Source organism: Theropithecus gelada, chromosome 2 (assembly GCF_003255815.1).
Source record: "Theropithecus gelada isolate Dixy chromosome 2, Tgel_1.0, whole genome shotgun sequence".
NCBI lineage: Eukaryota > Metazoa > Chordata > Mammalia > Primates > Cercopithecidae > Theropithecus > Theropithecus gelada.
This window is the reverse complement of record NC_037669.1, coordinates 18,801,317-18,816,928: the sequence shown is the minus strand read 5'-3', so window position 1 is coordinate 18,816,928 and position 15,612 is coordinate 18,801,317. Positions and strand designations below refer to the sequence as shown.

General features: G+C 44.7%; 1 protein-coding gene across 16 annotated transcripts in view; it reads right to left on the bottom strand.

Moving 5' to 3' along the window:
- ST3GAL6 (ST3 beta-galactoside alpha-2,3-sialyltransferase 6) overlaps positions 1–12,610 on the bottom strand; it is a 58,349-nt gene extending 45,739 nt beyond the window's left edge. For 10 of the 16 annotated variants that reach the window (XM_025377488.1, XM_025377489.1, XM_025377485.1 and 7 more), the window contains exon 1: positions 12,314–12,610. Coding sequence is in view for 1 of the 16 variants with exons in the window: in XM_025377482.1 (XP_025233267.1) it covers positions 11,803–11,974 (172 nt within the window). In the remaining 15 variants the exon portion in view is untranslated. Of the gene's footprint in view, positions 1–11,220; positions 11,357–11,802 lie in introns of those variants that run through there. The other 6 variants (XM_025377484.1, XM_025377495.1, XM_025377482.1 and 3 more) reach the window with 2 other exon arrangements.
- Positions 12,611–15,612: the final 3,002 nt, after the last annotated feature.

Here is a 15,612-nt window from a genome sequence, read left to right as displayed (position 1 = left end):
GAACTGGGAAAAACTGGACACCAGAGGTGTGGCCCCAATCTGGGTCTGGGAGGATGAATAAGAACACTTCAGCAGAGACCCAGGCAAGGTGCAGAAGGGCAGGCCTGCAAGGCTCAACCTGGAGCATGTCAGGAAGCAAACTGGCTCAATCTCAAAGTGTAGTAAAGAGCAGAGTCAAGAAATGAAGAAAAACCAATATAATCGTAATGAAACTTCTGTTTGCCCCTGGGGCACATCACAGACAGGGAGTAACCAGAAGCAAGAGAGGCAGTTTGTGAGTCAGTTTAGAGAGCCACAGCTTGGACAGGATGTAGCACTACTCAGTTGGGCCATCTTCAGGACCAAGAACCAAGTGTACTCAGGGGATGCAGAGAAGAGGGATCAGAGCACCAGTCCCACAACAGAACCTCTGTATTAGTGCCTAGGACTGCTGAAACAAAGTGCCACATACTGGGTAGCTTAAAACAACAGATATTTACTGTCTCACAGTTCTGGAGGGTAGAAGTCTGAAATCAAGGTGTTATCAGAGTCATGCTCCCTCTGAAAACTGTAGAGAGGAATCTTTCTTTGCCTCTTCCTAGCTTTGGTTCTGCCACCAATCTCGGGCATTCCTTGGCTTGTGGATGCATCCCTCCAATTCTGTCTTCATGTGGCGTTCTCCCTGTGTTTCTGTCTTCACCTGGACACTAATCATATTGCATTAGGGACCCACCCTACTCCAGTGTGACCTCATCTTAACTAATTACATCTGCCATGACCCTATTTTCAAATAAGGTCACAGTCTGAGGTACTGGGGATTAGGACTTCTAAACATCTCTTGGGGTGGTGGTGGGGCGGGGGAAAACTGAACCGATTACACCCTCGTTGAGGTGCCCAAGGCTCACCCTCAGCCAGAGGGATCCTAATGTTCTAGGTCATTCTGAATACCGGGTGCTAATTAATGTGAAAGAAAAACAGGAAAGAATTTATCTACGGTGTCAAAAGTCAGAATAGTGGTTAACATGTGAGGAGTAATAGTGACTGGGTGGGAACACATGGTACCCTTCCGGAGGGCCAGTACTGTCCTATTTCTTCATCTGGAGGCAGCCTGCCTGGGTGCATTCACTGTAAGGAAATTTACTGAACTGTACTTACATGCTTTGTAAGTAATGTCTGATGTATTTCCATAAAAACTTTACAAAACATTAGAGAAGATGGAGCTATCCAAGAAATAGGGGTCTTGGAAGCCCAGCTGGGACCTCAGGGAGGGGCATTATCTGGGAGGAGTTACACAGCCAGGAGTTGGCAGCTCAGCCCTGCTGGTTCAGACACTTGAGTTGTCTGTTCACCTGAGAAGCAGAATTCTTAAGAGGCTGCTTTGTAACTAGAAATGAAGTAATTCATTTAAATTAAGGAAAAAAATGGGCCAGGCACAGTGGCTTATGCCTGTAATCCTAGCACTTTGTGAGGCTGAGGTGGATAGATCGCCCTGAGGTCAGGAGGTGGAGAACAGCCTGGGTAACATGGCGAAACCCCATCTCCACGAAAAATACCAAAAAAAAAAAAAAAAATGCGCTAGGCATAGTGGCTCACATCTATGTTCCTAGCTACTCTAGAGGCTGAGGCTTGAGCTAGGAAGGGAGGTTGCAGTGAGCCAAGATTGTGCCCCTATACTCCAGCCTGGGCGACAGAGCAAGACCCTGTCTCAGAAAAAAAAAAAAGAGCGTGGCATGGTTGCTGATGCCTGTAATCCCAGCACTTTGGGAGGCAGATCACCTGAGGTCAGGAGTTTGAGACCAGCCTGACTGACATGGGCAAACCCCGTCTCTACTAAAAATACAAAACAAAATTAGCCGGGCGTGGTGGCACATGCCTGTAATCCCAGCTACTCAAGAGGCTGAGGGAGCAGAACCGCTTAACCCAGGAGGCGGAGGTTGTGGTGAGCTCAGATCACGCCATTGCACTCCAGCCTGGGCAACAAGAGCAAAACTCCATCACAAAAAGAAAGAAAAAAGAAAGAAAGAAAAACAAAAGAAAAAGAAAAATATAAAGGCCAAGAAGTTTGTATATTTGAACCGGTAGATTGACAACTTCTACAGGCAAATCCATGAGTGATAATTAAAAAGTTGTTTAGTAAGCATGGACCCCACAATAAGGGTATGATCTCCCCTGCACAGTGCTGGAAATATGCTGCTATTCTGCTTCGCTCTGTTTTCCTAGCCTCCTTGCAGATCTCTCCCCGACATTCCACTTTCAGGCTAATTAAAGTTCAAGTAAGTTCTAGAGTTGTTTCTTTCACATCTAATTCTTCTCTGGGAATTTTGAGCTCTTGTGGTTAGGGTGTTTGGGGTCCTAATGCTTAATTTCCAAGGAAGAGGAAACACCACAGAAAGACAGAGTTAAAATCTACTGGACAACACTCAAACTTAGAAAACATATTTTTGGAGTAAAAATGTAAAATTTTTTAGAGCTAAATATTAACATCAGATATTGTATAAGCTATGAATAACACATTGATATATCAAATCAAAGGAGTGGAGAGGGGAAGGAAGCCAAAACTTAATTGCAATGCCAACAAATACATACAAATCAAATATTGATGAAAATGTGTATGTACATTATGATACACATAATTGTGGAAAATGAAACAGTGAATAGAAAGCACTTGGCTTTCTACTGTGGAAAATATATGAAGAAGGTACTGAAAGGTTCAAGGCCACACATTTGTAGTGATCCTCTTGACTTCTCATTGGATGTCTCCATCCCGTCAAAGCCCATCTCTACTATCAAACTTCATACAGAATTCCCTGCCTCAAAACTCACCAATGACACTTCACATTTCTATCCTTCAAACACTCAAGTTATTAAAAGTGAGAGTGCTAAGTATCAATTATGTATTACCTTACTAATGTTTTCATCATATTCTGGTAAAAACAGCAATTGGAAGGAATGTATTACATGCTATATTGTAAGCCCCAAGTCCAAGTTTAGAAGCAACTGCAGAATTTACCTGTTATAAATTGTTTATATAGACCTACTTCCCTAAGTGCCTTATAGAGAGGTATAAATACATAAGCCATAGGCCTCTAAGTCTGTTCCAGTTGGCTCCTATGGCCTGTCCTGCCTCATCTCCTGAAATGCTTGACTCTTGACAATGTGCTCTAGTAACACCAAATTTTGTGCACTTCTCAATCCTTCTTGGCACTGTTTCATGTCTTAGCACCTCTGGTCATACTGTTCCTGCTGCCCGGAATGTTCTCCCTCTCCTCTCACCCTGCCCCTCAATTCCCCTCCCACAACATTCCCACTCCCTGATATAAATTGGAATCATCTGTTGGGATTCCGTTCTTCAAGGAGGACTTCCCTTTCTATCTCTACCCTGCATTTGGATGATGACACACAGGAGTCCAAGCAAGCACACGTAAAGCTGTTTCAAGGACAGAGATAACTACAATGCTCCTACGTTTTGAATCACAAAACAACCACATCTCAGATTTTAAAATGTTAAGTTTTTCAAGGACATTTGGAGAGAATGGTTTTTGCTCCTTAAGCCTAGTTTATTCTGAAACATTCACAGCTCTATTCGACCTACAGATTTTCTTCCCCCAACTCCACTCAAAAACATATGTACATACATGCATACTCACACACACACACACACACACACACACACACTGAATCCCTCTACTATATGTCCATGGATCCCTTTATAATAGCAGAGTACTTGGCACATGATAGACGTCAAGTATTTGTTGCTAGTCACTAAAGAATGATGAAATATAATAACATAGGTAGTTTAACATAGTCCAAAGGGAAGCCAGGTGCTAAGAGGAAACAGACCTGAGAAAAAATTAGAGGTATATAAGACCAATCAGAAAGACTTTCTGGAGAAAGTCAATTTTTAACTGAGGAAGAATAGAATTGTCATAATAGCTATAAAAACAGCGTTATAATAGTAATAGTGGCAGATAACACTGATTAAATATTTGACATTTGGCAGAAACTATGCTCAAATATTTGTATGTGTTTTTTCCATTGTCGTAATTACTGTGATGTGGATATTATTTCAAATTTATAGATAAGGAAAATAAGGCTCAGAAAAGTTAGGCAAATTGTTCAGAATCATGACGTGATAAGTCATGAAGCTGGAAACTGAACACATGTTCTAATCTGGCTTAGATGGTAGAGTGTGACGGGGAAGAAGAATGGCACTGAGTGTCAAAGAACAGCCTTAGCTAAAGCACTAGGAGGCCTGCGTGGCTACAGGGTCAAACAGGACAATAAAGTTAGCAACATGAGATGACAGAAAACCTCAAAAATCAGTGGGAGAAATTCTCTGTATTTTTGAGCAGAAGAAAAATAACGAAAATCATGCTTGAGGAAGGTTATTATGAAAGGTGTATGTCCAGGAATATTGATGGTCATAATTAGAGAGCTTGAATATAAGACTTTTGTAAGAATATGATCTTTTATTCTATGACTAAAGCAGAAGAGCCACACACAGCAAATTTGTAAAAAAAAAATAAAAAAGTTTTTTGCAATAAGAGAGTCAGACTTGTCCTCCAGAAAATTCAGTACCTGCAAAATACTTATAGTTACTTGATGATCAGAAAACACACATATCTCCTTACATCCTGTTTATCAAAAAATCCAATTATTTATCATTTAATTGTAGCATAGCTGGGATAAAACAAGAATAATTAGCTAAATCACTTTGACATCAACCTGAAATATCAGCTTTAAATATTAAAAATATTTTGACAGCAATGTCCTTTATCTCACAAGATCATTTACAACAGAAAGCTCCTTTAACTATCACAATCTATCAAGTAACTAAGATTATAAATTATATTTAATCGCTGCTCTAAAATGTAGTTGAAAAATGCATTTGTACCCTACTTGAATGTCTGTATTATCTATCACCTCACTGCTGTCCTCTAAATGCAACTGGATAACCCATCTTACGGCTTTTAAATGCAATGAGTTATCCACAAAAAAAGAGGGAATTAAAAAAATAAAATCTATGATCTCCTTTTATTCTTTGGCCCTATGCGAACCATAGAAAATGTACACATTCCCTATATCTGCTTCCTCCACCCCTTAATACATTAAGGACTCTTACATATTAGAGTTGCATAAGATTTTAATAAAAGGATTTGAGACTTCCTTCTAGGTTTCCTGCCTAAATATTTGCAATGGAACATTTCCTAAGCTGAAAACTCCATTAAGAGGTCAGAAGCAACAGGCTGATACCTCTTAAGACTACAATCTAATGGTATGAGAAAGGGGATTTCATAGAATCAGCTCAAAGACAAGAGGTCTGTGTTTATATGGCATTTTGCATGGGGGTTTTGTTTTTTTTGTTTGTTTTGTCTTGGTTTTTGTTTTCTGTCTCAATTTCCATCCGTTCAAGTCTGCTACTGGTTATTTCTTGTGTTCTGCTAGCTTTAGGCTTGGTTAGCTCTTGTTCCTCTAGTTCCTCTAGATGTGAAGTTAGGCTGCTAATTTGGGATCTTTTTGAATTTTTGATGTAGGCATTTAGCACTATAAACTTCCCTCTTAGTGCTTTAGCTGTGTCCCAGAGGTCTGGTATGCTGTATCTTTGTTCTCATTCGTTTCAAAGAACATTTTGGTTTCTGCCTTAATTTCACTGTTTTCCGAAAAGTCATTCAGGAGCAAGTTCTTTAATGTTCATATAATTGTATGGTTTTGAGTTATTTTCTTAGTATTGATTTATATTTTCATCGTGTTGTGGTCTGAGAGTGTGGTTGGTATGATTTTCGTTTTTTTGAATTTGCTGAGGATTGTTTTATATCCATTTGTGTGGTTGATTTTAGAGTATGTGCCATGTGCAGATGAGAAAAACGTATATTCTGTCATTTTTTGGTGGAGAGTTCTGTAGATGTCTATTAGGTACATTCTGTCAAGTTCAGGTCCTGAATATCTTTGCTAGTTTTTGGCCTTGATTATCTGTCTAATACTGCCAGTGGGGTGTTAAAGTCTCCCACTGTGATTGTGTGGAAATCTAAGTCTCTTCATAGGTCTTACCTTGTGAATCCAGGTGCTCCTGTGTTGATGGCATATATATTTTGGACAGTTAGGTCTTCCTGTTGAATTGAACCCCTTACCATCATATAATGCCCATCTGTATTAGTTCATTCTCACACTGCTATAAAGAAATACCTGAGTTTGGGCACAGAGGCTTATGCCTGTAATCCCGACACTTTGGGAGGCCGAGGCAGGAGGATTGCTTGAGCCCAGAAGTTCAAGACTAGCCTGGGCAACTCAGTGAGACCCCATCTCTACAAATAACTTTTTTAAAAATTAGCCAGGTGTGGCGGTGTGTACTGCAGTCCCAGCTACCTAGGAGGCTGATATGGTAAGATTGCCTGTGCCCATGAGGTTGAGGCTTCAGTGAACAATGATTGTGCCACTGCACTCCAGCTGGTTCAACAGAGTGAGACCCTATTTTAAAAAAAAGAAAGAAAGAAAGAAATACCTGAAACTAGGTAATATACAAAGAAAAGAGGTTTAATTGGCTCATGGTTCTTCAGGCTGTACAGAAAGCACAGCCGGGAGGCCTCAGGAAACTTACAGAAGCCTCCTGGCAAAAGGTGAAGGGGAAGCAGGCACATCTTACACAACTGGAGTAGGAGGAAAGGTGGGGCTGGGTGGGGGTGCGGCAGCTAAACAACCAGATCTTGTGAGAACTCACTCAATATTACAAGAACAGCACCCACGAGGATGGTGTTAAACCATTAGAAACTGCCCCCCATGATCCAATTACCTCCCACTAGGCCCCACCTCCAACACTGAGGATTACAATTGAATATGAGATTTGGGTGGGGACACAGATCCAAACCATATCACTATCTTTGTCTTTTTTCGTCTTTGTGGGTTTAAAATCTGTTTTGTCTAAAATTAGAATAGCAACCTCTGCTTTTTTCTGTTTTCCATTTGCTTGCCAGACTTTTCTCCATCCTTTTACTTTAAGCCCTTGGATATCAATGAATGTGAGATCAGGCTCCTGAGGTTTCAGGTTTTATGCCACTGTGTTAATCAGAAAAGCCAAAAGTTAGTTGTTTTGTATGCTAGTTAAGTATGTAAGTTAAGAATAGGCCAAAGAATCTCAAAAATAATTTTCTCTCTAAAAATTGTGCCAAGCCTCCCTAGATACTAATAGAGTGGTGATGATGAGACATCCTGAAATCAAAGGACAAGAGGATAAAAGGAATACTGTACAGGTTTCTCTGAGACCTGCCTGTCTTTGTGATATTCCTGTGCTCTGCCCTAGGGAAAAGAGAGGGGAAATCAGTTATGGCCAATTAGTGGGAAGAAAAAAAGGCAACTATGAGTAGAAATTTGTGTGTTTGTGTGTGTGAGAGAGAGAAACAGAGACAGGGAGACAGGAAAGGGCCGCGTGTGGTGGCTCACACCTGTAATCGCAACGCTTTAGGAGGCCGAAGTGGGTGGATCACCTGAGTTCAGGAGTCCAAGACCAGTCTGGCCAACATGGCAAAACCCCATCTCTACTAAAAAATATACAAAAAAATAGCCAGGTGTGGTGGCGCGTGCCTGTAATCCCAGCTACTTGGGAGGCTGAGACAGGAGAATCACTGAACTCAGGAGGCAGAGATTTCAGTGAGCAGAGAGAGAGCCACTGCACTCCAGCCTGGGCGACAGAGCAAGACTCCATCTCAAAAACAAAGAAAAAGAAGAGACAGGAAAGCCCATCGCCACTGGGTGAAGACTGAATTAGGCTCTCATCAAAAATCTCCAGGCATCCCATTCTAATTAGAATACAATTCAAATTCCACAAAATCTGCCTTCCTATCTTACTGACTGCATCTCCTCCCACTCCCTCTTTTGCACTCTTTTTTCACTACCTGTTGTCTTAACTACTCTCTTCTCACACTGCACCTTCTGTTTCTCAAACAACCCAAATTCACTCATGCCTCAGGGCCTTTGCAGGTGCTGGTACCTCTATCTGCCATGCCCTTAACCTTCTGTGCTCCACTTGCCTGGCTCCTTCTCACCATTCACATCTCAGCTCAAATATCCCCTCCTCGGATAAGCTCTCTGACTGCTCTAAAGTAGCTTCCTCTATACCCCTCTCGATCACACCTCCATAATGTACTGTCTTTGTGACACTCACTCTATCTGAAATACAGTTTCATGTACTTATATCTTATTTATTGACTCTGTCCCCAAAAAACGTATGCTCTGTAAGAGCAGGGGCTCTGCTGTGTCCAACAGGGGATACAGCAAAGCCCCTGTGTCCCCCCGCCCCCCGCTCCCCTGCCACAAGAACACTTCTTGTTACATGGTGGACACTCAGTAAATGTAGGTTGACCATTAGGGAAGTCCCACCTCAATGATCACATGGAATAACACCCAAAGTCCTCTGAAAAAAACACTTTCTGCTCCCTTGTTGCCCCCATCTTTCAGCATAGTGACTCTGACCCACAGCCATAAGAACTCCAGGCCTGTTTCCACAACGTGTGGAAGGTGAGAATAACCCTGCCGCCTCTGGAGGAATCTCCAGCTTCCCTGCCATCTCCTCATCTGGGGGCCTTGTTCTTATCATCTCCTAAAGATCTTTCCATTCCCAACCAAATAAAAAGTAAATCAATGTTTAAAACATCTTTCAAAGCCCAGCATTAAACACACTGGAAAGTATGCAATGATGCTATCTGTATACTTTGTCTTAGGCCAAGCATATAAGAAGGGGAAAAAGAAAATGGGGGAGAAGGTAACTTTTCACTCAGCTTTTCAATGTTTTTAAGAAAATCTCCTATGGGCTAGGTGCTTTCCTTTCCCTCCTTCTCAGTGGTCCAGGAAGAGGAAAGCCCCTGGTCAGATACGAAAGTTTGTGGCAGTAAAAAGGTAAACTGGACAATCCCCCCAGATGACCAAAATCTCTCCAAGAAAAAGAAACATGGACACAAGGAAGAAAACCAGGTCTTACTGATCCTGTTATCTTTTACTTTCACAACCTCCCTGCCAGAATCTCAGCACTTCTTAGCCTGATTATGGGACAGTGAAGTTCCTGACCAAGTCTGAGACACTGCAGCTAATTCAGTACTGAGGTGTCACCATCAGGGGAAAGAACTCCAGCTACCCCACAATGGTGTGGGTAACCCCTAAGGGTTAAATTGGAAACTGTGATGTGTGACGTGTGCCATTATCCATCACAGTTGGGACAGACAGGAGAGAATGTTTCATTTCAACTGTGAGGGTGGGGGTGTAACCCTGGGAAAATGTCTTCCAGGTAACATGTAGCTTGAGGTGTATTCAGAAAGGAAAGGACTTTTGGAATATGCCCATTGAAGACAGCATAAACTCCTAGATTTCGCCAGACCCTGCTCACCTAAGTGGCACATCAGAGATGTGCAGAAGATAGAAGGTACCTGGCTGGTGAAAGTCTAAAGTTGTCACAAGGAAGGCAAAATACACAGACCACCTATTCAAGAAGCCCAGCCTGGGGATAACTAGAAAGGTATATTCAGACTAAGGTATATATAAATTGAGGATATGCCAGGCAAAGGAGAAAGATATGCACAGGAAATGGAAGAATGTGTGCATAATGTATACTACACAGGATTCCTGCGATGGTGTAGGCAGAGGTAGAGTCAGACCTTTATGTGAGCCACTGCAACTCAACCTAAGGCAATCTTGGTTTTTTAAGCTATACATGTGGCTAAAAATTCCTTTCTTGCAGGAGTTTTGTCAGGAAGATTAAATAAAATAGCATATGAAAACACACAGAAAATCAGAGTGGGTGCCAAATAGGAGTTCCATGCTTCCTTCACCTGCTCAATAAGCATCACCTAAAATGCAGGCTAAACAGATCTCTGGTCCCCAAACCTGGATGGAAGCACAATTTCCATGGAAGCCATCTGGCAGTTTGCGTGGTTAGCAGATGATGCTTATCAGGGAAATGTGGGAAACATGGCATTATTCACTTCTTCTCCCATAAGGTTCCACATGATGTGGAACACAGAAATGTCTCCAACAGAAGAAAACAGCTGTGAAATCCAGTCCTCTGCCGCTGAATAAGAACACCTACAATTTACAATTTCACAGGAGACAGACTGATGTTTTTAAACGGTATGTCTCTTAATGGTATTCTTCTGTCAATGCTGTCTATTCTTGAGCCTCAAAGGTTTTTTTTTTTTTAATTGATTTAGGGCATAAGAACAAACTATCTCCAACGAATCTGCTGAAATGTAGTCAAAATTGCAGTCCCATTTTACCGCACCATGTAAACAACATATGGTGCTATCTGGGACTTGAGGAACTATAGTAAAAATACAGTTCACATCACAAGGAATGAAGATCTCCCCTCCTGGTCTACATGACCACGAGAACAACTTAGGAAACCAGACCAAGGCAACACTTTCTAGAAAAATTCTCTTCTTATAAGCAAAGTTGCCATTATCTAAAAAGCCTCTGTGGAATTTGGCGTTACTCAGAGACAATAAACTAAATAACATCTTTTTTCGCAGATCTTGGTATGAAAAGCGTTCTTAGTGAAACAAAAAAGAAGCAACAACCAACTTGCAAAAGTCAAATCGGCATGCTTTCAAACGGAAAATGACCTGGCAGCCTGAGCAGATTTTCCCAAATATTTAACATCTCCCTGTAAATAAAAAGACAGTTTTATGGTCTGCAGCTAGGTGAGGAAGATTGAAGACCGGAAAGTCAAACATTCGGGCTAGCCTAAAAGAGGTGGCCCCTGGAGACCCGAAGAGTTATGAGGCTCAAAGGTCAGCGTGGACACCAGACCACAGAGCACGAGGAGCTTCCAGCAGAGCTGCAGTTTCCTTAACTATCCACCCACTCATAGCACCCAGCTGGTCCTCGTAAGGCAAATGGGACTTGCGAGTTTAGAATCGGTGTGATTTCGGATACACTAGCAGTCACCATGTTATTTTCATCCCTACCCCCACACAGTGTTTTTAAACATCATCTTTCAACGGCAACCTCTTCTCCCCCGCCTGCTCCTCCCCAGCGCCCCCGCCAACCCCCGCTACTGAAAATCCCACAGAAGGTGCTTTGGGTTTGTTTTTGGTTTCTGGGCTGTCGCTTTTCATAGGTTTTCTTTTAAGCCAAAAGAACAGCACACAAGAAAGACGCTTGAGATTGCTGGGATCTCCGGAACCGGCGGCCGCAAAATGACAAGTTGCTTCGCCCTTATCTTGAAAATTAACAGCAGCCCAAACACTGCAATTTACTCACCGTCCTCCTTTCTCCTAAGCTGCCTTGCTGCTTGTTTTGTTAGGTCTAGTTCTACTGTGGAGGGAAGAAGGGTTTCTCGAAAAACTTTATACGGTAAGAGACCAGAACCTTCCAGACCCCTCAACCCTCCTCGCGTACAGACCCTTTTACAAGAAAACAATAGTGAACGAGGAGCTGGACACTCCTCTTGGCTTCCCAATTGCACAACCCCGCCGGCGATTCGACAAAAGAGGGTCCCAGAGCAGATTATCTCGGCCCCCACGGCTCCTGGGCTTACCCGCGAGGCTGCGCGCCCCTCCCGCCCTTCACTGGGGCTCCAGGATTCCCGGGCGCCCTCTCGGCGGTGGCTGCGGCGCACCTCGGGTGGCTCGCGGGTCCCAGCGCTCATGGCCCCTTTACGCCTCCGCACGCCACCTCCTTGGTACTGGCAGGGTATGTGGAGGGGTAAACAGCGCTCCGTGTCCCCACCCCCAACCCTGAGCCTCAGAGGCTGCAAAGCCGGAGGGTCCGGGCAGCACAGACCCCAGGCCGCCCGGACCCCGGCCCAGGACGCGGTCTCCCCGCATCCCAAATCTCCCTCACCCGGGCAATGCAAACCCGCAGCGAAGCCGGCCGGCGAAAGTGACCCGCCGAGGCCCAGGAGCGACGACCGCAGAGGCGCGCCGGGCTCCGCGACCTGGGGGGCCGCTGCTCTCAGCCCGTCCGCGCCGCTCACTCCAGCCGGCTGCTGCCTCTCTCGCGGCGCCTGCGGCATCGGGCCGCAGAAGCCTGAGGCCGGCGGAAACCAGAGGAAGGTGGCGCGGGCCAGGGGCGGCGCGGGCACGATTCCTTCCCCCCGGATCCGGCGGGGGAGCAGAGGAGGGAGCAGCGCTGCCGGGACTCTCAGGCTCCCGCCAGCCAGGATCCCGGGCGACTGCGCTGAGCGCCTCCGGAGTCGCGGGAAGCTCCTCCTGCTCCGCGGCTGGCGCCAGTTGCACGGTGGCCGCGGCCGCCCCCAAATTCGAGGAGGAAGGTGCAAAGTGGTGGGAGGTTGCGGGCCTCGCTATTCCAGGGGAGGTAGGGGGGCGAGGCGGGAGCGCAGCCAAATCCCTACCTTTCGGGCGGGGCGGACACCAGCCGCGCGCCCTCGCCGGGCGCCGGGACCGGAAAATCACCGCGAAGGGAGGGACGAGGAAAGGCGGCGGGTGGCTTCAGGACAAGGTAGGAGGATCGATTTCCACAGCCAAGAAGACACTCCCATCCCGCCCTGGTTTGTTTGGAAAGCTGCAGGAGCTAAAGTGAGGGGTGGCCGGGTACTCCCCTTCCCTGCCGGGCTGGCAGGCGGCAGAAGTAAATACTGAGGCGTGTCGCGCCGCGGACTGACTGTGACACAAGGCTCAGCAGAAGGTTTGGTCCCTATCAGAAGGGGCGGAGTGTTCAGAGAGCTCCTTAATTCCGTGGCTCTGCCCTTCAAGGGCAAATGTGTTCGTACTTTTTATCTTTTGAAGGAGATAATTTGGGAGAACGAGGGTGGAACGTGCTTTTTGCCTTTTCTTTTCTCTCCATAGGAAAAACCCTACGTTGTTTATGTCCTCTTACTTGGATGGCTCTGACTACTTTTTATAATGTGTTTGTCAAATAATTCCTTGTCTAGAAACATTCAGGTCATAGCTCCAACCTTTGGGCCCTGAGCAGTGTAATCACGTGTGATCAAATGACCCCAGAGAGAAGACCCACGGACTTGGATGTAATTCAAAGTTGGCAACGTGTCACGAACTGGAACAAAGTCCTTCATCTGTGATGAGTTTTCTGGTATTTGTCTTTTTTTTTTTTTTTTGAGACAGAATCTCGCTTTGTCACCCAGGCTGGGGTACAGTAGCATGATGTTGGCTCACTGCAAACTCCGCCTTCCGAGCTCAAGCGATTCTCCTGCCTCAGCCTCCCGAGAAGCTGGGATTACAGGCGCGCCCCACCACGCCCAGCTAGTTTTTGTATTTTTAGTAGAGATGAGGTTTCACTGTGTTGGCCAGGCTGATTTCAAACTCCTGACCTCAAATGATCCACTCGCCTCCACCTCCCAAAGTGCTCTGGTATTTGTCTTCATTGTAACAACAGCCCTAGGAGGTACCATTTGTTATTTTCCCAATCTTACTTAAAAAAAAAAACAACAAAACAAAACTGGCGGGGCGTGGTGGCTCACACCTGTAATCCCAGCACTTTGGGAGGCTGAGGCGCGCGGATCACGAGGTCAGGAGTTCCAGATCAGCCTGACCAACATGGTGAAACCCCGTCTCTCCTTAAAATACAAAAATTAGCCAGGCGTGGTGCTGCGCACCTGTCATCTCAGCTACTCAGGAAGCTGAGGCAGAAGAATCACTTGAACTTGGGGAGGCGGCAGTCGTAGTGCGCTGAGATGGCGCCATTGCGCTCCAGCTTGGGCGACAGAGCGAGATTCTGTCTAAAACAAAATCTCAGCAGGTTCAGATTATTCATATTCTTTGCCCTTTCTACAGATTGCCTTTGACATAACCCACACAGATTTTGTAATTTTAAATGTGGCTCTTGAGACATCAGGATAGTGAAAGACTTTGGGGGAAATTATCTGAACTGGCTGGTATTGAGGTTTACTTTGCTCTTTTAATTTCTCCTGGATTCTTCATTGACCTCTTCTTCATGATCTTAAAAACCAAAACTGGGCCAGGCGCGGTGGCTCACGCCTGTAATCTCAGCACTTTGGGAGGCCAAGGCGGGCGGATCATGAGGTCAGGAGATCCAGACCATCCTGGCTAACATGGTGAAACCCCGTCTCTACTAAAAAATACAAAAAAAAATTAGCCAGGCGAGGTGGCAGGCGCCTGTAGTCCCAGCTACTCAGGAGGCTGAGGCAGGAGAATGGCGGGAACCTGGGAGGCGGAGCTTGCAGTGAGCCGAGATCGTGCCAGTGCACTCCAGCCTGGGTGACAGAGTGAGACTCCATCTCAAAATAAAAAAACAAAACTGTATTTCACCTCATCCACTCTGGCCTTCCGGACTTTTTGAATCTGCAAAGTAATGTGCAAAGGAGAGAGGCTATCTGCTGTTCTGAGGTGATGTTTGTGTTTCCTATGTGGTAGTGGCCAGTAGTGACTACTGTTGACGCCAACCTAGTTCAAAAGCTGCCTCTTCTGCTGACCTGCTGTGTGACTTTGAGCAAGTGGCATCACCACAGTGGGCTTCTTTTGTGTCAGGTGTAAAGTGAGATAATATAGCTTTTCTTGAAGGGCGATTAGGATTAAAGCAGTCTCTGTTGTAAAGAAGGTTTGGCACGGTGCTTGCCCCCAAAACCATCAATTCAGGAAGTAAAATGTTGACTTTTAAAATAACACTAAAAATATTAACTACCAGACATTGCCCACCATGAGTCAGCCACCCACCATGCATTGTACCTTTTCCTCTCACTCACCCTGCAAGCCAGTCATGGTAGAAAGGAAGGAACAGAGTCAGGTGGTCTAGGGCTGTACTGCCTACATGGGAGCTGTGACTCAAAGGAAAGCACCCGAGGCCAAAATCATTGTTCTTTCTGAGATATCACCGCTATGTAACTCTCTGTGATGGGAGGGGCTTTTGATCTGTGTAACATTAATTTTTAAAAATTCAAGATATATTATTGTATGGGCACATGATTGCTATTATGTAAATATTTTATATTCCTGTGGAAACTGACAAAGTCTTAAGTAGGGTGATGTAATTATAAGTCTTTAGTCCTCTCTGGGTTAGTGTTTTTGGTCATTGTTTTGGAGAAATGCTTTCCCAATATATGTATATTTAATTCAGCCTTTTGGTAGAAGATTTCTTCTACTAAGCTGGGAGGGGAAAAGCCACAAAGGAGGGGAGGACTCTTGGGACATGCAAGGTCTTTGAAAGGTCCCTAAAATTATAATTTTGAGGCAGTGTACATATAGGGCTGGCCCTGTTTTGCTGGGTTTGTTTTTTTATTATGGTGGTGCAGTCCCTTTGAAATAAATGCTGTTGTTTCATAGACTGTGGCCTCTGCACACCAGTGACAGGTGAAGGCCAGGTTCCCCCACATTACCATGGGAGGCCATTCAGCACTAAATGTGTACTCTAGAATACACCAAAGTATTTCTTCCTCATCCCCATCGTAGGGCCTGCCTTCTAAATTCTCCTGTTCTGTGCCAAGTACAGCCTTTTCTACCATAATTGATGGCAAGAATGTCTATTCCTTGTAGGAGAGACCTACTCATAAGGGTGTTCTCTCAGCAAGACAATCAGATCAGATCACAGTAGGTGAACCCCAGGACTGGAGCTACCTATAAAGTGACACAAGGCCACTTTCTGATAACATCCTCTTAGAATAATTTTTAAAACTTTAAAAAAAATTTTTTTTCCTTTACAGTACATGATGTTCAAAAG